The sequence below is a fragment of the Channa argus genome, chromosome 20 (genome assembly GCF_033026475.1).
Source record: "Channa argus isolate prfri chromosome 20, Channa argus male v1.0, whole genome shotgun sequence".
Classification (NCBI taxonomy): Eukaryota; Metazoa; Chordata; class Actinopteri; order Anabantiformes; family Channidae; genus Channa; species Channa argus.
In genome coordinates this window covers 16,711,331-16,733,167 of record NC_090216.1, presented here as the reverse complement: position 1 = coordinate 16,733,167, position 21,837 = coordinate 16,711,331, and the positions used below count along the sequence as shown (strand labels likewise).

The window sequence follows — 21,837 nt, the reverse complement described above, 5'->3', positions numbered from 1 at the left end:
AGGCATTACTTGAGGAAGATAACTGACAAATAGAAACATTTGGAGCTTATTCATTTGTCATCTTATTCCATCTCCATTTTTTATTCTTAGAGAAGATGAATAGAGCAGGACAGATGGAAATAGATCATAGCTACTGTAGGAATAGACAAGAAAGAAAGCAACATGGCCCTTAACTAGAGAGAGAGGTCCTTTGTGAAGGCATCTGTGGAGGGAAATGACTTTGAGGCCCTAACGAGACCTCAGAGACGTGGGAAGAGTTGGCAAGGTGACAGACAGGGCAAACAGAGGGAGCAGGAAAAGGAGCTGGGCGGAGACAGAGAGCCTAGACAGGGGCTAACTACCTCTGCTAGCAACACAAAGCAGTGGAGGATTAGATCAGAAGAGTCTCAAAGTCCTCCTCGTGACCTCTGACCCTCCTCACTTTAATCTGCTGTCTTATTACCCTTCTACCTCTTTTTAGTGTCTCCCAATCACACTGTTGTCTCTTGTCAGAATCTACATGTGCATATAATTGTGTGTAGGTAGAACACTGTGCAAGGAATTGATTCTCCCGTTAATGACCAGCCCAATAGCTGGTTAGAAACAGACCCCACACCGATTGACATCTGTAGAAAGACATCAGATGGTTCCTGATGCAGGAAAGAGCTTTGTAAGCAGGCCGTAATGCATTTGGATAGATGCTCAGCAGTTTTGTCCACTTATCCCTTTTTCCACTCCATCATGCCTTAAAATGTACTTTCATTAGTAAAAAATCATAAATTAAAAATTCCATTCTTTCTTTGCTTGTTAAAATGAACTCTAGATCTTGTATTTTCTTCCATGCTTCTATCTAGTAAATGTGCTGTCATGTCCCTAAAGCAATGGGGAGGTGGGTTTTTGCTTGGGATCCAACAGAGAGTGGACATTTTTAGAGGTGTAAACCTCCGCCTGTAGTTAAATCTCACCTGAACATCTGCTGCAGCTGTGCTTGACGCTTCAGGTTCATCCTTATCTTCTCAACTGGTTAAATAAAATTCACTCTGAGAAGATTAAAAGCCCATGTGTGCACTTGCAGTGTTTTATACAGGATTTTTACCTGTGTTTTCATAACTGCTACTTTTTATTTTGTTATATTGACTGTAAATGTTTTCCTTTAGTTAACTATGACTTTATTTGTAAAGGAGGATTTTCCTTCAACATTATTGGGGAACTTTATTTTTATTAGCATAGTGTACAGATGAAATTAAATGTTGCAAATATGGAAAGAGATTCCTTCAATTATTACTGTTATTTGGCAAGACAACAAACAAATACGATTGCTATACGTGCATAACCAAAGTTTAGTATTTTTTTTATAATTCAGCGTCGTAAAGCAGTTTAATTAGTTTGCAGTGGTATTGTGGTATTTTTTACAGTGGTATTTTTTGACACAGATCTGTTCATTTTGTTTAATCTGTCGTTGGCCAAATAATATGGCCAAAAAATGTAATATAAATTTTTACTATGTATTAGGTTCAACTCTTTGTCAAGATGTCTGGTTGGTGCCCGAGGCATTCTGGGATACCCCATTCCCACAAATATCAGCTTCTAAAACATCCTCTTTGACTTGTGACTTTTCACAAGTTTGCAAGTACAGAGAAGAAGGCAGATTCAGAAAAAAGGAAAGACTTGAAATGCGTGGCAGTCACTGCTTCTGATGTTGTGATAGCAGACAAAGTAATAATCTCAACTTTTAGGTTTGGGAAGTTTTTACATCAGTCTTCAACCAAAAAATTTTAAAAATTGAATTTATATATTGGTCCACCAGTACAGTCAAATTTACATGAAATAACTGCTGCTTAAACATTCATTTCAAATGTTTAAGCAGCAAGTGCTACCATCCCTTACTAAATTTTGCTCATTTATAAAGCCAGTTTATAGATACACTGTGTGGTGATGCCCTAAAAAGACATGAATTGGGGTTGTATGCTTCTCTTTATTATAATATTTGACTCCCACTGTAAATTAAGTACCATTTACTAAGAACAGTGTGTTGCAGTGTTACTGTTTAAAATGTTATAAATTACAGCATATGTCTAGGTACTTTTACTGTAATGTAGAATTAAATTCAAAATACCAGAACTCTGCTCAAAAGAGCAGAAAAGGGAAAGAAGCGCACCACACAGAGATGGGATGTGAGCTAGTGCACAGATTATTTTACCCACAGTTATATATAAGAGCTCTTTATGTTCCAAACAGTGACAATTTGATACATGATAAAACTCCGTTTCTTCAGATGTGCCTAAATCTAGTTGACTGTGATTAGCCTTGTCAAACATACAGTAGAATGACCCTGACTATAAATCTATGACCTCAACTTTTTTGCAATGTTTTAGTTGTTAAAATATTAGTTAGATATTAATATTAATTAGATAGCATAAACCTATGATGATATAAAATTCCCCCAAATATAAATATATATAAAAAACAATTTTTAAACTTTTTAAACATTTTACATGGCCATTTTTATTTAGTCTTGTTATATATTTTATTATAGTCTTTTTAAAAAAAATACACATTGACAATAAATGACCCAGGTGATGGAGTCTTGAAATATTAATGTCGTTTGCAGAAAATGGCCCAGAAGAAGATGTATTCACTATAATATCTGTAGACATACTCTTTTATTGTTTCAGTTAGGTGTCTAAAGACATGACAGTTACTTTAAATCTTACCCATTGGAGATATTTAAAGGCACTTGTCCTCATAACAATCACATGTCAGATTAAATCTCCTTAACATTTTTAACTTGACACAGGGTTTATGACTCAACCTGATGCAAATCCCTTTCATCTAAATTGCACCAAAAGGTGATGAAGTATGCTGTAGGTGTCAGGGTCTGATTGAAGAGAGGGGCTCTTAATTCTGCTCTACTACCAAAGGCGCCCGAGCATGTTGCTGCAGACGCTGATGATTTAGTGGAGAGGGCCCTGTAGAGACTTTCAGCAGCTGCAAACTGATGCCTGGCTTGACAACCACTGAACCACTGGAACAGGCTGGAACAGATTTCAGACTGAAATTGTACATAATTAAGGATTTTGACATTTTGAATATTTTTACTTTTTAAACAATTTTTGCCCCTAAAACAAGGACTTGATTTCTTTAATGGTCAGACTAAGTTTTAGGAACCAAAGCAGAACACGCAAAAATGTGTCAAGATATAAATGATGTTGTGGCTAATAAGACAGAGAACAATATTAACATTTCATCGGAGTATGGTAATGATAAATGAGAGAATACAGATTTTGTTAGCACTAGTTAAAACCATCTGATTTATTAGTTAGATATAATTGCAAACATGTAGTTTTGATTCCAGGCTGTTATAGCTATTGAGCCGATACCTTGATGATTAAACTTGCCCAAGTCAGCGTGGTGTGAAAATTTAGGAGATCAAGATTGACAGATATTGCTGACATATGCAATATCTTTGGTTTTATACTGGCCAAGCTTGTTATTGCTCACAAAGAAAACCTTGACTTTACATGCCTCTCTCAGAAATTCTGTGATACTTTGTATGGCTGCACAGTATATCCTATCAGCATTGCCACGGCAATGTTCACATCACAAGACGTGCGGTATCAAGGGAGGCAAATTAATTATGATATATGTAATTATTTTGGAAACAAAAAGGACCACGAGGACCAGAAAGAGTTACTTTGTTGGCGGCAATTTCATTGTGAGTCAACAAATGTATTATATGACCATATAAAATCAATTTAGAAAACTGTGCTCTTTTTCTAAGACATTTTTTTTTGTAGTGGAGCTTGTTGTCAACTCCTCTAATCTTCAGTAAACGTCTCATGGTGGCTCTTTCTTTTTGCTGCTGGACTGTGACAAAAATATCATAATAAACACAAGACTTAGCACTGGCCAAAATATACTTTCTTGTTACAGGATACCTGCTTTGTGTGCCACCCTGTAGCACATAAACTCATTCACAAGAAAAAGAAAACCAAACTCTGGACACGCAGTACCAACACACCAGAGACTAATTCCACTGATTACAAACTTAATTGGTAACATACAGACTCTACCCACTAAGCCAGGGAGTGGACAAAACAAGTGCAAACAAATGCTTTAATTTAAAATAAACATGAAATATGAGAAAATAGGTTCCTTGGAAGCGTAGTTCTTGGCCATTTTATAATTGTTTTTGGGTGGGGGGGCATTTTGTTTCTGTTTTTTGATCATTTGGTGTCTGTTTGGTCTTTTGGTATAGGTTTATGCTTTTGCAATATTTTTACCATTGCTTTATATCTTTCATCTGAAAAGGAACAATCACGTCATAAAATTGTACAAAAAATTAAAATGATTTATTTACAACCTAAAAGCAAAAAGCACACTCGTTAGAGCTGTCTGTCACGGTCAATAGCAAAGGGGGTAGATACTGTATGTGCTGTGTGGGTGTTGTACCAAAGAAATAAAATAAGGAAACCCACCCACCTCCAAGATGTGCAGAGGGCAGGAGAACCTGGTTGAATTGGCCCCTGCACCGCTCTTATGTGTGCATAGGTGTGTCTCCTGCCACTGATTATGCTGGCTGATAAATTCTACGCCTGCATAGGGAAAACACAGCAGCAGCCAAGACAAACAAACACAGTTAGGGTTAGTCACAGTGAGAGACAAAACAACAACGTGAGAAGGATGGAGAAAGTAAATCTCCTCATGCTTAGCTGCACACTGTGCTATTCACAACCGCTCCTATCAGTCTTCCTTAGGTATGACACTGGCTCTCACGAGTGTGTGTTTGGTGTGTGTCTTGTTTCTTTGGCTCTGCCTCGCTGACAGAGGTTGGTCTGTAAGTCACTAGCTGGCATAAAAACTGAGGGCAAGCAAAACATTAAAATGGCTCCTGAAGGGGTGTGTGTGTTTGTTTGTCAATGTCAGTGCAGGTACACTGTGTTATTTTAAAGTGTCTGAGCTCGACGGGTTTGTGCGGAGTGAGTGAGAGAGAGTGGGAGGGAGCTGTCAGTGTAGGGACATTTAACGGGAGGGAGCTGTGTGACTATGTGGATGTGTGCTTGCTTCAGGGTTTGCCCGGTGTACGATGGAATTAACCCTGTGGGAATTGGAGACTGTGCTCTCATGTGTCGCCTACTGTGCCGTCTGCTCCAGCTTTACACACATACAGACACACTTTGCATTAATTTGATCACATTCACTAAACTTTGCGCAGTCTGTCTCCCTGTCTCTCCCTACTTCTTTGTTTCTCTCACACAAACACACTCTCTCTCTCTCACTTGTCCTTGCTGGTCCCCAGGGGTGTGTGCAGATAGCGTTGTTGTGACACAGACGGACTACAGTGCGACCTTTAAGTTGAGGGCATGCTGCTGGATATGGTGTGAGACCAGGGAGAGACTGAGTGAAGTTGACAAGCAAAAATGAAGAGTCAAGAGGATAAGGTTGGACTTGGCAGGGAAATCCTCCTGTCTCCATAGCAACGGTCTCACCGTTATGACCACATTCCATCACACTGCTATCGAGTCTTTCCCAGCGTGCACATCAACCTGTGCGCCATAGAGCCGAAAAAGTGTCTGCAGGCACTGTTCTGTGCATCTATAATTTTCTCTTTAAAAGTTTTTTTTATTTATTTATTTTTGTCATTCCCTACAGAGTGTATGTATTTATCCGACAGCACATTTAGTCATTGAGGCAAATATACCTCATCGCTGCCGAGACAGTCTTCAGTAACAGGAGACTGGCATTGATAGGTTCTTGGCATTCGATGTGCAGATGGCTACCAGCACAAATGAGCACTTGGGACACATTCAGAGAGGTGAACCTGCAGCTGCATGATGCCCAGGATGCTGGCTGACAGGCCTACAGGGGGACAGAAGACTCCAATGGACAAATGTCGTCTAATGGCCAAAGCTACATTTAGAGTGAAGGCAGCAACATGTTGAATCGGGGCACCTGCAGCTTTCCAGACCCTGGTATCCACCTGTACATTAATACTTGGCTTGTTTAAGTGCAGCCCACCCACATATTCCGGGTGCCCAGAGGATAGAATTGACTCCACCCTCTTTCACACATAGCTTTCCGAAGGTGGTGTATGTGAGAACGCAAATATCAGAGTATAATTCCCCAAAGATTATCTGGAGTTTATCCTGCGAGCCAACTAGTACAAAGTCAGTATTATGTGCAAGGGTTAAATGCATGTCTCCGATGTGCCGTAAAAAAACCCAAAACATTGTTTCTCTCATGTTGTGCCTCCTGTAGGCGCTGTCCCACTGAAATCAAGCAGACTTTCTCCTGTTTGAACGCATATGATTCTATATACCACCGTGCTACCACTAACCATTAGAACTTAGTAAAGTATATGTTGATGTAAAAATGCTGATGTTTAACAGGTGTAAGGTTTGCAGAAGAATCTTCAGGGTACTCAGCCATAAAGATGCAATTTCTACCGGGAATGTCTTTACAACCTTCCTGACAATTGGTCCTTGGTCTTTAGGTTACAGTAGGAATTGCCATTTATAGAGCCACACTGCTAACATGGCTAAATGTATTACATGAAAACAACAACAAAAAAAGTTATAGCAGTTGATACCTGACCAGACCCACACATAGAATATACTAGGGCGGCCTGCCCAGGTATATTTACACCAACCCAAATATATTTGACCACTCAAGAGAACAATGCCTCGCCTGATAATTTAACTAAAGGACTTTTTCCTTCTTGCCCTACTGTGCATGTAAAATCTACTTGTTCGTAGCTTAAATGTCAAACAGAAGTTATTTTCATTTGCCATTTAAATTGATGACAGGCAGAGCTGGGTGTTAACTTGTCGCTCACTAGCCACTGTGGCTAGCAGTTTTCCAAAGTTACTAGCAACTCAGCATTTTCACTCGCCACAATGTTGAGGTATTTTAAAATTCGATATTACCAGCGTACACAGTTTCAACCCCAAAAGGAGGGGGCTGTTCCAGAGCTGCCTGAAGACCTCATACAGAGCAGATTTTCTGTCAAATACAGTAGGTACAGTAGCTTATACTATTAATTCAGTTGAAATGATAGATGCTTACTTGATCAGAGGTTGTGTACTGACATGCAGAGCTTCACCTGAGAGGAGATCTATCCCTGGACCTCTCCACTTTCCATCTTTCTGTCTCTTTCTCATTTCCCTTCTTTTATCACTGTCTGTGCTCATTGTTTATAATGTCGTTTTTTTTGCTCTGCTGTGAACAAGGAGTGTTGTCACAGCAGGACAAACTGAAACGTGTGTGACAGGAGCATCCCTTCAGGGAGGGACAATGCCGCCCTCTCTAACTTTATTTACTACCTGTCCAGGAGCACCAGTAACCCACTGCTACAACACTGGTGTTGATGCCGTCTCGTTGGTCTCGCCTCCATTTTCTCCTGAAATTATCTTAATGCCTTAATGCATATCTCCTATGTTCATCAAAGATCATAGTTTTGTACTGTATTTTTAATTTATTTTTGTTATTAAATGTCTAATTTGCTTGCCACTGTAATAATGAATAAAAAGGTAGTTAAAGTTAAATAATTTTTATATCAGAGCATTGGGGAGGCAGAAGGGCATCTGCAAATAATTCATGTCATTTTGCAACTTGCCCCCTCAAGTTGAGAGCTGAACTTCATACTTGTAGGGTCTGTTTTTTCCTCCACCTCCCTCATATTTGATGGATACAATCATAAGTGACAATAAGAAGTGTAAAGATGGAGGACAATCCAAACTCTCGAGCTGTGGTCTACATACATAAACGTGCCCACTGAGCTATACAGAAGGTCTGCTCTGAGCTGACTGACTGACTGACTGACTGCTATCTTTTAGCGGCCCCCCTTTTAAATTTATTTGAGATGTGTAGAGACCTTAACCCTAATGACAAAACATATTCCACACTCCACCGCCGTGCTGCCCATTGTGCCCAACGCAACACTCAGATGTTTAAAAATGTATTACTTACAATTATTATTGAGTTCCTTTTCAGAAATTATAATATGTGTATATAATATACATCTATTTACATTCCACTGTAATTTTTATTCTTGTTTGTGATGTTGAAAACCAATATCTTTAATGTAAATCACTGTTTTTTTGTTTTGTTTATTTATGTATTTATTTATTTTTAGAAGATTTATGCTTTCCTTTATTTCTTTTATTTTTAGAGTGTTATAACTTTGGGGGTGGGGGCGGCTATAGCTCAGTTGGTAAAGGCAGTTGCCATGGCTATATGTTGAAGTGTCCCTGGACAAGACACTGAACCCCTAACAGCCCATTCCCCTCCCCAGCTGTGCAGTGTCGGTCCAAGCGCGGTAGAAAATTGGGGAGGGTTGCGTCAGGAAGTAAAACCTGTGCCAAATCAACATGCGGACAATGATCTGCTGTGGAGACACTGAACTCACGGGATAAGCCAAAAGGAGAGTAGTATAGCTTTGGGGGTGTTTTTTTTTTTTTATGGGTAAAAAATGTTGGCTACTGTTATTTTCTGTTGGTGTTTGTATTTTGTTAAAAATTACTAAACATTAATGAGAGAAAAAACTTTCTGATATAATTAAATAATTAATTGATACCTTTTCTCCAAGGAAAAATATAATGCCTCATCTCACACTATTCTCTATTTTATACTCTAGTTAACCAAGTTAACAGCTATTTTTTATTTACATATAATCCCCTTATATTAGTGTCATATGATTACAGCTTTTTTTGGTTCTGGGGCTCCGTATTGTAGATGGTTATAAACTAAAGTCTGTTTGACATATGTAACACACAGAGGGAGATTTCCTAAGTCAGAAGCATCAGTGTGCACAGGATGCACAACATGATGGAAAACTAAGCCTGTTTCAAACAGTATTTTGCTTCCAGCACCTTAGAGCCGTACAGCTAAAAAAATTTGTTTGCTTTAAACCCTCCTGACCATTAAGGACAGAGCAGCGTGCTGCACTTTGTACTAAGGATTATGTCCAGGTAATGTTGGGAGTGTTTCACTTTTGTGTTCTCACATACACCACCTCTGGACAAAGTCAGGACAATATCAGCATTCCAGTGCATATGTAAATTGGAGCTACCATGTTTTATTTTGCTGACATGTTGAGCTGATGCCCTTTTTTTTTGTTCTCCATTTTTTATCCACAGGTCTTGATCCACATTGACGGCACTAGTGACAGTTTCCTGTGCCAGCGTCTACCCATCTTATCCTCCATGACACAGCAGAGTGGTGTCTCCACAGCCTACGTCTGCCAGGGCTTTACCTGCTCTCTTCCTGTGACCGACCCGCTGGAACTACGTAGGCTTCTGCTGGACTCAAGCATTGAGATGCAGACAGCATGACAAGCTAAGAACCTCGACGAGTATAAGCTTTGTAGTCTCCACTCTTCCAATATGCAGCACTAGCTTATGTTTGCTGAGTTCGGCTTGTGACTGGGACCAGACCTGAAAACTGTCCAAACTGTTTTTTATTAGCAAGACCAGCAAAGTATTACTTCAAATATCAACTGAAGTTTCAGCTTAGTTTAGCTTTTTGGGACAATTTGACATTGGGGCTAGATTAAAATATCTGTATGCACAGCAGCAGTGACAGCTCACTGAAAATATTCAGCGCTTTAGTGCAAAAGGTTCTGTCTTGACTGTTAGCTGAGAAGTAAACTACAGATCATAACCTAAGAACACTCAGGTGATATGCACTGACAATATTTAGCAGATGAACCAATCTGGCCTGTTGTTCTCTCCCAGCTCTGCTCCATTTCCCACATTCACGTCACATTGATCTGACAGTGGTGTCCAGCATCCCTTAGTTATGTGTTAGGAGTGGCCAGAAAAAGGTTGCTCCTCAGCTCTGTAGTTATCTGTGTATATACATTTTAAAAGTAGATTGTATGTGTTGACTTCATGTGTAGTAAAGTCACAGTTAACAGGCTGCTCTCTAATGAGCCTCTGTTTACCATCTGCTTTCACCCTCTTTGTCTGTTATCTCGGATTCAGCGTGAGAGGATTTTTCTCCACTACTGCATTGACTCTGGGCCTCTATTGTAAGGATTAGATGACAAGAATACACAGCCTTCATACGCACAACCCTGAATAAAAGAGATATTTCCCTCGAAACCAGTGTCCTATTCATTTTTGGTGGATGCTGCTGTTAGTCTCTGGGGGCACCAGGGTGGTCCTGCCATAAGGCTTGATTATTTGATGGAATCACTCAAGTAGATTCGAAAAAGCAGCTTGATTTAAGATTCAAATTTCAAAGTATCTGTATGATAAATTGGGACATTTTTATCTTTGTCTCCTTCTCTCAGACAGGAAAACTCCAGCAGGAACAAAGTGAATGCATCCCAGCAGTCTGTCTTTCTCTTCTTTTGTACTATAAATACCCACCAAATGCAGAGAAACCCACTGTTGTGTATCTTTTCCCTCGTCTCCGCACTCAGCAGGTTGGATGAAGGTAATGTAAACTCTGTGTGACTGTGTTGTAATGAGATGGGGCACATGGGAGAGGGCTTACAAACGAGTGTGCATAAGAGGAAGAGACAGATGGGCTGCTGATGTGGAGGCGAGGGACTTTGTCTCAGAAGGTCCCTGCTCTGGCCTTTGGGAGGAGAAATGCAGCAAATGTAAGTTTCCCCTCCCCAACATCTTATTCATCAACATACTGCAAAAACACCTAGACCATCTGCATTTGTTTACTTTAGCTTCTCTTTCTCTATATTTGTCTGCCAGTCCCAATGTCTCTCCTTCCATCCTTTCTCCTCTTCAGATCTGGCGAGGCCCTCATCGCCTGAAGAACAAGGGAAGTCATCCTGGCAGACGGCTGCTTCCGTGGAAGAACAAGAAATTCTCAAGAGGGAAAAACAGGACGAAGAAGACATAAATGTGGCAAAGAGGGATCACTCCGTTCTATTTTAGCTCCATCGTGCCTCAAATTCACTTTTCTTAACCTGTCAGTCCGGGAACAGTCACACTTTTTTGTCACTTTATGGCCTCTTTATATGTATTTCCACCAAATGCCGCTGCACACTTATCTCCCCTTTCCTCCACTGTTGTCTCACTGTCTCATCTTCTACCAGGTTGGGACCCCTCTATCTTTGGTCATGGACACACTCACACTGCCATAGACCCATAAGGATGTTGGACCCACTGTCTTCAGTCCTTTCTCTTCAGACACACACGCACACACACACACATAGGCACCATTTATTTTCCCCCTCCCTTCTTACATTCCACTTCTCGCATTATTGTTCTGCACTAATTGTTGTGATGAGCTGCACAAGCTAAATTTCAATTAGCGCTGAGATCAGTGGTTGATCCAGCCTAACCTTTTAACCCTCTAATTATGGAGCTGCAATCTATATGACACACATCAGCGGGCATATTGATAATAACCTTGTTTGTATAGCATACAAACAGCAATAATAGATCCTAATGGGCTTTTAAAGATGGCGGTAAATGTAGGAGTTTTGAAGCTTTGTGCATGTGGGCTGAGTAAAAAAATAGCCTGAAGTAAGTCCAGCAGTAGGTTTGTGTCAATGTCAAAACATCTGTATGGGAGATATAGTCCTTTGACACATGATGACAGTGGGACACTTCAGCACTTCTGCCATTAGTCTGCTCTTCTGAAAATGGAATGCAGCTCAATCATGTACTGTAAGTGACTTAGCCAGTCAAATATATTTTACCAATTCTCCCTAAGACACATTTTGTGTTTTTGCTTTGGCTGTATGTTGTGCTGGTCTATAGAACATGAGTTCAGCAGTATTGTGTTTGAATGTGTTGTAATAGTAATTTGACATTTTGTAGTTTTTCTGTGCCCTCTTACTATCTTACTTTGCAGTCAAAATCGGATTTTAACCAACCAGCTATGTCCGATATCGCTCTGATAGAGTTGATTATGAGCCTCATAATTATTTTCCTAAATTGCGCCTGTTTGCTGTCTCACATGGCTTGAAAAGTAAATGACAACTGGTTCCATCTGAACCATGTGTGAGCTATCTGGTGCATAAACTAATGCTGAACAAACACACAGCTGCCTAAGAGACATTTAGTAGCCAGTTGTCTAATTACCCTTAAACTTGCCACCTAATGTTACATGGGCTATATTTTTCTCACATAAAGACATAAATAAATGCTGAAACAAATTAAAGTTGAGACTTAGCACTTTAAATTCTAAATATTCTATGAAAAATAACATTAATGTGCTGAAGCACAGAGCCTGAACAACAGAAATCTTATACTGTTCACATACTGTTCAGAACATTTTGAAACACAAAAGAAATGTATATTTTATATGGAGTATTTCAATATTTGGCCATTAAAAGGTTGCTTAAGGGGTAGTGTGTTCTCTAAATGTGTGTTAAAAACATTTTAGATGAAGATGATTTTGCACAATTTTTACATGCTTATTATCTGACTACATGCAGTAAAGTTACATGATCATTATAAATACATGAAATGAAGGCATAAATAACTATCTCTAACTCAGCTGTGCATGGTTTCATCGTGGTCCTTTCTTTAATGATGAGACTGAGTCAGACACCATTCATGCAGCTTTGCAAGGCCATGAGACACGGTGCATTCGCATGGCAGCATGTGGAAAATGGTGCTAATTAGCACTAAATACAGAGTAAGTGAGAATTATGGAAGTGTCATTAGTTTGGTAATGAACCAAAGTACTGTAAACAGTCTGAACACACTGACCTTATGATGGCGCTAAATGAAAAGGCAGGGGATCCTCCAAGTGCCTATTCTGCAGACTTTGTGTGCAATATGATACAGAATCTGGAAAACCATGGATGTTTGTCAAGTTTTGTACAAGTCCATCTTGTAGGTGTGGAGATAACAGGAGGACTGCTGCTGTGAAAAAGTCATAAAGTAGCTTAAATGAGACACTGTGTAGGGGCCATAGGTAACCATACAAAATCTGGTGGAGATATTTTAGTCTGGACCAAAGCAGTGAACCGACCACCTGGGGGGGATCAATATCAATAAATTCTGAATTTATTATATAAGGAAATATATTATAAATTAAACATTTATATATAATGTAATAATTATTCTTGTTTGGCTGGAGAACTCAAACAACATGAATTAGATAGAGTAGGCAGAAAGGCCTAATCTGCAATATAGTTAAAATGTATGACTTTTGCTAATGACCTCAACTAAATAGCTGCAGTGCGGCTAAGAACCAACAGTGATGGATGAGAACATGTCTGTCAGAGGGAAAGGACCTGGACAACTGCAGCCATTTGAGGAACAGTGTTGTGTGCAGCTCTTAGGTCAAGCGGGACTAAGATACGGCAAAAGCTACCATCCCCTGATAAGTGGAGGTCATGCAGCCAAACTGTCCCTGTGCAATGTCCACACATTAAAACAGGACCGAACCTTTTTAGATTAAATTTAAGAACTCATACAGAAAAGATAATGTAGAATTTATGTCTGTATCATACAATAAGTTTGTTTACTGTTTGTACTTGGAATATGTACATTTCAATTTTTTTAACATTTGGAATATATTTGTGTATATTTAATTTTTATGTAAATAACAAAGCAAAACTCTACAGTTGTATTTGCAGGTTTCCAGATATGTGTATGTCATAGTCGGATCATTTAGTGAATGTATTTCGATCATAATTCTTTGTGGAGTTGGATGAGCATTATTGAGTCATGCTATGGTGTGTGTGTGTGTGTGTGTGTGTGTGTGTGTGGGAGATCAACAACCATTGTTTTGGATGTAAGTATGTCTCTGTGAAGCTGGGCTATCTAAGGTTGTGTGTGTGTGACTGTGTGTGTGTGCCTGTTATCAGATATGGCTGCTGTGTTTCAGTCTGTCTGTGTGATAATGAGGCCACAGGGGGCTGAAAACAGCAACACACTAACTTGGACATACCATTCAGTGGCAGAGGGGATGTGCTGGAGGGAGCTGGGTCTTGGACGGTCTTATTCTTGTCTTCCATCACTGAGCTCAAAAGCCAGATGCAGCTTAAAAATGTGTCTTCACTTGTGCTGTTTTACTGAAAGTTTCATAATTTCTAAACTGTAGACATTTAAATAGAAAGTTTATCTTCACATAATCACAGCTCTCTCTCTGTGTCTGTGTGGGTGTGTGTTTGTTTTAGTTGAGAATAGGCATCCTACCACCATCACTTGTCCAAAAAACTCCTAGAGGAAGATCAATACGTTTGCTCATCAGCCCATGCAAGTAGCTTTGAGGTTGCACAGACACACACACACACTTTTACTCCTTGTGCTTAGAAACGTGAGGCAAAAATATTGTATTTGTTATTTTATCTAAAAAAAGGGATCATCTCAGTTCTACTGTATGTCTAAAGTGTTCGGCTGGATGTCTGTAAGATCACAATATGACACTAATTAAGTTTTGCTCTAACTTTGTCATTCAGTTGTGGCCAGATAACATTTGTTACTACAAGCGAATCATCTTTCACATGCAACTGTCTAGTGCAGCTCTAAGCTGATTCAAGGCCCCATATCACCACATTTGGTACTGTGACCAAATCCCATTAGTCACTCAAAGGTTTTGCCTATGCTTAAACATGTTCATTTAGTTATGTTTCGACACAACTCTTATAGACAGCAGCGATTTCTTTCTTTCCTAATACCAATCTCTTTTTTGCTACCACTGTGCATTGAGACCTGTATGAAGTACAGTTTATCAGAAATCCCAGGGTGATGCTGGGAAAGATTGATTTGAGGCTATTGTTGTGGGAGGAAGTGATGAAGAAGAAGAAGTAGTTTTCTATCCACATTCATCATCACTTTCTCCAGAGTCATTGGGAAAGATAGAGGCAAACTTGTGACAAACGACTCTAAATCCACACATTTCTACTCTAAAGCATCATACTAAAATAGAACGTGTGCTGTTTTCTCTGTATGTCTGTCACCTTATCTGTCACTTTCCTAACCTCCACGCATTCCCCCTTCTGGTTTTCTCTGTGTATGCACATGATAAAAGCAGGCAGGCGACAGTGTTGGACCATGGCACAGACTGGAGCAGAGTGAAGCAGCATGACAGAAGCAGTCGTGAGCATCCAGCCAGATGTTGTCAGGCCAACTGTCAGCCAGGGTGGAGGTGGAGGAGTAATAGACATGTCATCAGAGTCTGGATGAAAACCACTGGATCTTGAAATTTCAACACAAACAGTGTTTGTCAAAGTATTTCCCCCAAATGAAAGCCGCTTAAAAATACAGTAAATGTTTGTCCACAGCTACAACACTGGCACTTGGAATGGCAGCGTCAGTTCACTACTTTCCTCCACACTCACATGTCTCCTCAGCTTCTGGATTAATCACCATAAAGTTGTTTACCGACGTTCATGGTTTCAAAAAGACGAATGCTACAGACATTGGTGAGCCTTTACTTTTCCTCTAACACAAGCATTAGGCCACGATTTCCAATAAGTCAGTAAAGTGTCTAAACATCCATGGAATTGATATGGTGACTTGTGTTTGTGCAGACATTCATGGTCCACAGAGTATAAATTCTAATGATTTTGGTGACCTCCAAATTATTCCTCTGGTGCTTTGTGTCATGGCTCAGTAAGTGAAACAAAATGACAGACAGCTCACAGAGTCAGAGACGGGGAGGCAAATGCAAGTGCTGCGGTTTAAGCAACAGTGGGATTCAAAAGAGCTGTGGGAGACAGCCGAGCAAGATGGTTGCAGGGAGAGGAGGGTCCTTTTAGGAACAGTGGGAGTGGCGAGGTAATTAGAGGACAGATCTTGGCCTTAAGAAAATGATCTTGAAAACTGTTGAATGGATTGTCAGTATATTGGTCTACAAGTTCATGGCCTCCTGAGGAGGAGTTGGTGAACATGTAACAATTTTCAAGCACATAAGTAAAGCAAGTAAGTAAAAGTAAAAATAATGCTCTGTTTGAAGTTAATAGATTTTTTTGCTTCCTCCTTATGACAAATAAAATGTTATGTTATGTGAAAAAGTTTATATTTAAGCATCATTACACTTCATTTTAACTGTAATATTAAACAGTAGTTCAGTAACCAGACAAGAGCTGGACTTCTCAAAGGTTTTTACTGGAGCAATTTCACATTTCTAGACTAGAATAATGTAATTTACTAGCCAAAAGGGACAGTAGCCCTATATTTCTAGTATTTCTAGTATATTTCTAGTTTTTTACTTAGAAGGTGGTGGCAAAGAGCACTTTACATTTAGTCATTTGGCAGGAGCTTTTATCCAAAGCAACTTACAAGTGAGGTACAAGGCAAGACTCTGACTGAAAAGCTATAAGCAGTGATGGGGTGTAACCTCTGCAAGTCAGTCACTTATTTCCAATCTATGACTATTTGTACTTATCCACTATATTTAGGACTTTAACACAAGTACAGTTATCTGACATATACTGAGCTTATCAATTTTGTTTTTAATTGGTAAAACTACTCAACAACATAGAACTGAAACGATCCGGTTGATTGATAGCTTCTTATATATAACGACTTGCTGCTTTGCTTTTTAATAATTAAATAAACTTGGAGGATTGGACTAAGCAAGTATTTGGTCAGTAAGTGGCCCCTGAACCATGAATAAAAAAAATGCAGCTCAAACTTTAATACAATAATATCAGTAATTGCTATCTGATATATCAGTCGCAACCATTTTTCCACCGCGAGTTCTTTGAATACCTCGCTGGATTAAATAACTGCTTGAACTTCCTTTGATATTAATCAATTCAAACAAGCACTTTAAATTGTTTGGGAAAAATTCTGGTCTTCCTTAGAGAACTGTCTCAGCTCATCCGTATTCTTAGGACGTCTGGTTGAACAGCTCTCTTAAGGTCACTGCACCTCCACTGAGTTAAAGTTTGGGCTGTACTGGTGATTCTGTCCTACATTTACTTTGGTCTTTAGAGTAACTATCCCGCTGTATCACCTGACTTGTGCTGGGCAGACTTCAGCTCTCTGGCTGCCACGCTGACATTATGCTGTAGGACACCTCGGTGAACTTGGATTCTCCTTTCTCCCTCCCGATGGCACTTTGCCGAGGCCCTGAGGCAGTGAAGCAGCTCCAAGCCATTATGGTCTCTCTCCTGTACTTCACAGTTGCAATCATGTTTTCCAGTTCTGTTTTTACACCATACAACATGCTTCCCAAACAATTCAACCTTAGCCTCATCACTCCACAAATCATTTTCCCAGTAGTGCTGTGGAGTCTCAAAGTGCTCTTTGACAAAGTTCAGGCAATGTTTTATTTGGGAGAGAATATCGAAATTACAATGTATCAAAGGGTTTTCAAAGGACAAAGGTTTTATTTATTTTGTTCTGTCATAAAAGAGCTAATGAAAGATTTTCTTAAAATGTCTGTGGAATAAGCCGGCGGGAGTGTGTACAATTTTTTTAAGCGTCCTTCGAAAACTAACATGGAATGTGATGTTCAAAGACAGCTGGTTAATAGCAGCCCAGTTCTCTCTGTGCAGTTGTGCAAGTGTCACCAAGGAAAGGAGTAAAATGTGAGAGTGAAGGACCAAACGAATGAGGCCAATGAAGGAAGAAAGACGCAACAGGTCAGTTACTTAAACAGGACAAAAGAAATATGGTATACGTAGTGTGGGCCGTCAGAGAAAACACCGTTTTTATTACGGTATTTCAGACTATTATGGTTTTAGTGCTGTCTAGAGTACTGGCCATCTTCTAAAGTAAGAGCTTTAGCAGCTTGCTTTAACTTGCTTCTGTCACTCTGTGTGAACTTTATCACCGCCCTTCTCTAGTTGTGTTGCCTTTTTTCCTGCTACAACACTACAAACATAATGTTGCCTCAAGGGTATAAACTACTGCTCCAGTGGAGATATTATATGACATTTCAGCAGATTCCTTTTTCCTCGTGAGAGCAAGAAAAGCTTTCTGAGCCATTGCAGCAGTCTATAAATCACAACATGACGCCTAATGGATCTCAGACAGGTACATTTTGGAAGGCAGCGTCAATTTTTATGGAAGCTCATGAGTGCCAAATAAAAAAAAATGTATTAGATAAAATGTAGTTCAGAATTATGGTAACTGGGCATATTTACTTACTTGCCTGGAACGCAGGTAGCAACCATAGACATTACAAGTTAAACCTAAGATTGGCAACTTAGCAACTGTCTCAATAGATTTGGGGATTTTTTTTTTCTGTCATTACTTTGTTTTCAAAATGTGTCAATGTACCGATTCTGACAAATGACCTTTTTGACAGATCAAAACGATCTTGACTGGGAAGTTTCTTATGCTTTCATGCAGTTGTTGCTAGCGGTGGCTGGATCGATCCTTAATATCCATGCTTTCGATATAGGGATGATGTCGAAAATGATCGATTCAAAAGTCAAAATATCGATATTAAGGGTTTTTTTAAACCAGTGATTTTATTTATTTCGCATGAAGTATAATATTTAAAATGAGCTTGTATATAACGCTTTCTCTCATGCAACTCCTTTCGCACGTCACGCACATTGGTCACCCCTCCCTGCTCGTGACTCAGCAGCCCCAACAGCAAGCAGCTGCAGAGAGAGTGACAGCGAGGTGGTATCATGGAGCTGGCAGATAAAAAATCGAGTGTGGAAGTATATTACTGCTGTGAATGAAAACACAGCGAGTTGCGGCGTCTTTAAAAGTTCATTCGCTACTGTGGTAACACCACCAACTTACACAAACACATAAAACGACATGACAAAGAGAGTGTGGAACTACAAAAGGAGGCAAATCAATCAGACAGAGCCCCGCGGCCAGCGAGACCAAAGTCGCTGGCAGAGTGATTAGCTTATTATCCAGGTAAAAATATGTTTCTGCTCATATTGGAGCTTCAGCATGAAGTGTCACCATAGTTGTAACAAAATGTAACCACCACAAATTAACAATGCTCACACTAACCATAGTTTTTTTGTAAAACTGCGGTTTTATACACCACAAAATGTGGTTATTCAAAGTGATTATTCTGCTGGTGTTGAAATATGGTAACACTTTACAAATAAAATGTCATTTGTTAACAATATTTCTGAATCTTCGTTAATGTTATTTAATGAAAACTAATTAATTAACAAATAACTGCACCGCGCCGGGTGTGTGTTCACGGTGTGTGTGTGTGTGTGTTTAATTGAACCATGAAAGGGACACTATGGGATTGCTTTTTTAAGCTACAAGTGGATAGGCTATAGATTAAAAATTAATAATTTTGTTATTTCCCCAAGAGCGATCATTATTACAAGGAGCCTTGCTGAAATGATCGCAAAGGACCTGCGACCTGTCTCCATTGTTGAAGATGAGGGTTTTAGGAATTTAGTGAAGATACTCGACCTACGCTACAGAATTCCAAGTAGGAAACAATTGATGAAAGAGAAAATGCCAACACTGTATGAAGAGTGGAAAAAGCTCTAGCTTGTGTGCTGAAAATAAAAAAATATCGGTATTGGCGATATTTGCCCTGGATTTACGTGGTATCGGATCGGATACAAAATTTTGTAGTTGTTGCTCTCTGGACTGACCATGTTCAGTGAAGTGCAGTTTAATTGCAGTGGCCTGTCATTTAACACACAATCACTCAAAATTACATGAATGCGGTATTTCTACTAGTGTTTACCTTGCTGTTGTCATGAAAACATGGTTTAACTGTTAAAATACATAAAGCTTTTTAGGGTAAAATTAGTTTCAAAGTCCATTCAGCAGCTGTCATGATCAACGGCTTTTGGCTTGTCACCCTTTCCGTCGCAACCCTCCCCTTTAATCCTGGCTCAGGACTGGCACCAAGGTGGCCCTTGATGGCTGGACAACCTTTGAGATTAGATTTAAATTTATATCCGTGAGCATATGGAAACTCAAAAAATAATTATAGATCAAAATAATGATTAATCTATTTCTAGGATTTTAGTTAAAGTGTGCAACTTAAGCTAGTGACAGCTCTACTCGGTTCCCGGCTTGCCTTGCTCTTTACATCATGCTGCGCTCTGTACAGGCCTTCAGGAAATTACAACAAATAAAGCTACAAAACTTACTAATGATTGTTGCTTCTGTCATGATCAGGGCCTCACATTCACTTCCTGTCCTGGACTTTTGTCCACTTCCTGTTCCAAATTCAGTTGTCCACCTTTACCAGCCATCACCTGCCTTTTCAAGCCCAGCTCTCCCCTTTGTTCCTTGTCAGATCATCATCTCGTTTAATCTCTGTTATTCATGCCACACCCTGTCTCATGGTTTTTGGACTCTTGACTCTTGTTCGTATGGACTTCTGTTATCTGTATTTTGGTCTGAGGTTCGGTTATGGTTTGGTTATAGCCTCTGTTTAGATTCGTCCCATGTTGTTCGTCCCTTGGGCGACTGTGGCGCAGGAAGGTAGAGCGGTTGTCCACCAATCTCACAGTTGTTGGTTCAATCCCCGGCTCCTCCGGTCATATGTCAAAGTGTCCTTGAGCAAGACACTGAACCCCAACTTAGCTGCTCCCGGTGAGTGTTGGCCAGCTGCATAGCAGCTCCCCCATCGGTGTATGAATGTGTGTGTGATTGTGAGTGTGAATGGGTGAATAAGAAGCAGTGTAAAGCGCTTTGAGTGCCAATAGGTAGAAAAGCACTATATAAGTGCAGAACATTTACCATTTACCTTGTTTCTTTACAGATAAAACTAATACCATCCACGTCCCTCTCGCAGTGTTGCCTCTTGGATTCTCATACAAAACTCTGACAGCTTCACTCAAAAACTGCTCTGCTCACTGTGCTCTTCTATCCATCTTTCAGAGGAGTCTTTGACAGCCTCTCACATACTTAAACGACAAATTACGGAGCATATTTGTATTGGATTTTTTATTTATGTTTGAAATTTGAAAAATGTGAATTGTTTTGCCACAAACAAAACTTTCTCAAAACGGAATTTTATTATTTTCTCTGCATTTACAGGTGTGTCACTTAACGTTTTAATGTATGCAATTCGAAGACACGTCCTCAAGAGACAAAACGGATGTTAGATTTTGTCGTTCACACTAAAAAAAATGTGCATAAGGTTTCATATTTTGTTACTGGATTAAAAAAAACAACTTCTAGAAGGCTTAAGGCGAATGGCAGCGATGGTGCTGTATCTCCGAGCAAACTCGGTTTTGATTCACCTCTTTCAACTAAAAACAGATGTCAGTGGCATCCATGCATTGCTGCTGCTGATGGTAAACAAAGATTAAAAGTAGGTGAAAAAGAAATCAGTATTTCATCAGCGCAACAGAGTGAACACACTGTGTCCCCCTCTCCCCTGCTCTTTCCATAGATTTATTATGTATTGCCAGGCCCAGTTTATATAGCAGATAGGTAACTAGAGCGATGGAGGCTGAGGGAGAAGAAGGGCAACTAGTTCATCATGGTAGCCTAGTTAGATGAAAGCGAAGAGAAAAAGATGCTCATTAAATCCTTTCTTCCCCAATGCCCAGCTCTACATTTTCCAGTTTCCTCCTCGGTTCGTTCCTCTTCCCTCTTGCTCAGTGTCACAGATTTGCGTCATATTTGGAGAAAGATGATAAACTGACAAACTGGTATTTAAATTGGTATCAGCATCACTATTGTTGAAATGTTAACTTGGTCTTCACTGACGCCCTATGAAATCAGTGTTAGCTTTTTCCTGTTCCTTCATCAAAGACACACTTACATGAGGTGAGGGGTCACATCCCGTCTTTCTGTTCTCTCTACTACTACCTGTGCCCCTGTCTACTTAACCTGCTTTTCCCAGAGTTCCCTGCCACTTTGTTTTTGTTGGTTACGTTGTGTTGCAAGCCCCTGGATCTTTTCCCCCTTTGGGCTCCTGTTTCTCTGTTGTGTGTATTTGTACTTGCCTGTTTGGTCTGAGCTTTGGTTATTTGTTGGTCTCTTTTACACTCGGTTTAAGCATTAGTTTAAC

General features: G+C 39.8%; 1 protein-coding gene across 1 annotated transcript in view; it reads left to right on the top strand.

Moving 5' to 3' along the window:
- The window catches only part of spata20 (spermatogenesis associated 20), a 54,299-nt gene extending 40,696 nt beyond the window's left edge, over positions 1-13,603 (top strand). Inside the window, exons 16-17 of the mRNA XM_067487958.1 lie at positions 9,117-10,588; positions 10,732-13,603. Of these exons, the coding sequence (XP_067344059.1) occupies positions 9,117-9,311 (195 nt within the window). The 3' untranslated portion in view covers positions 9,312-10,588; positions 10,732-13,603. The remainder of the gene's footprint in view (positions 1-9,116; positions 10,589-10,731) is intronic.
- Positions 13,604-21,837: the final 8,234 nt, after the last annotated feature.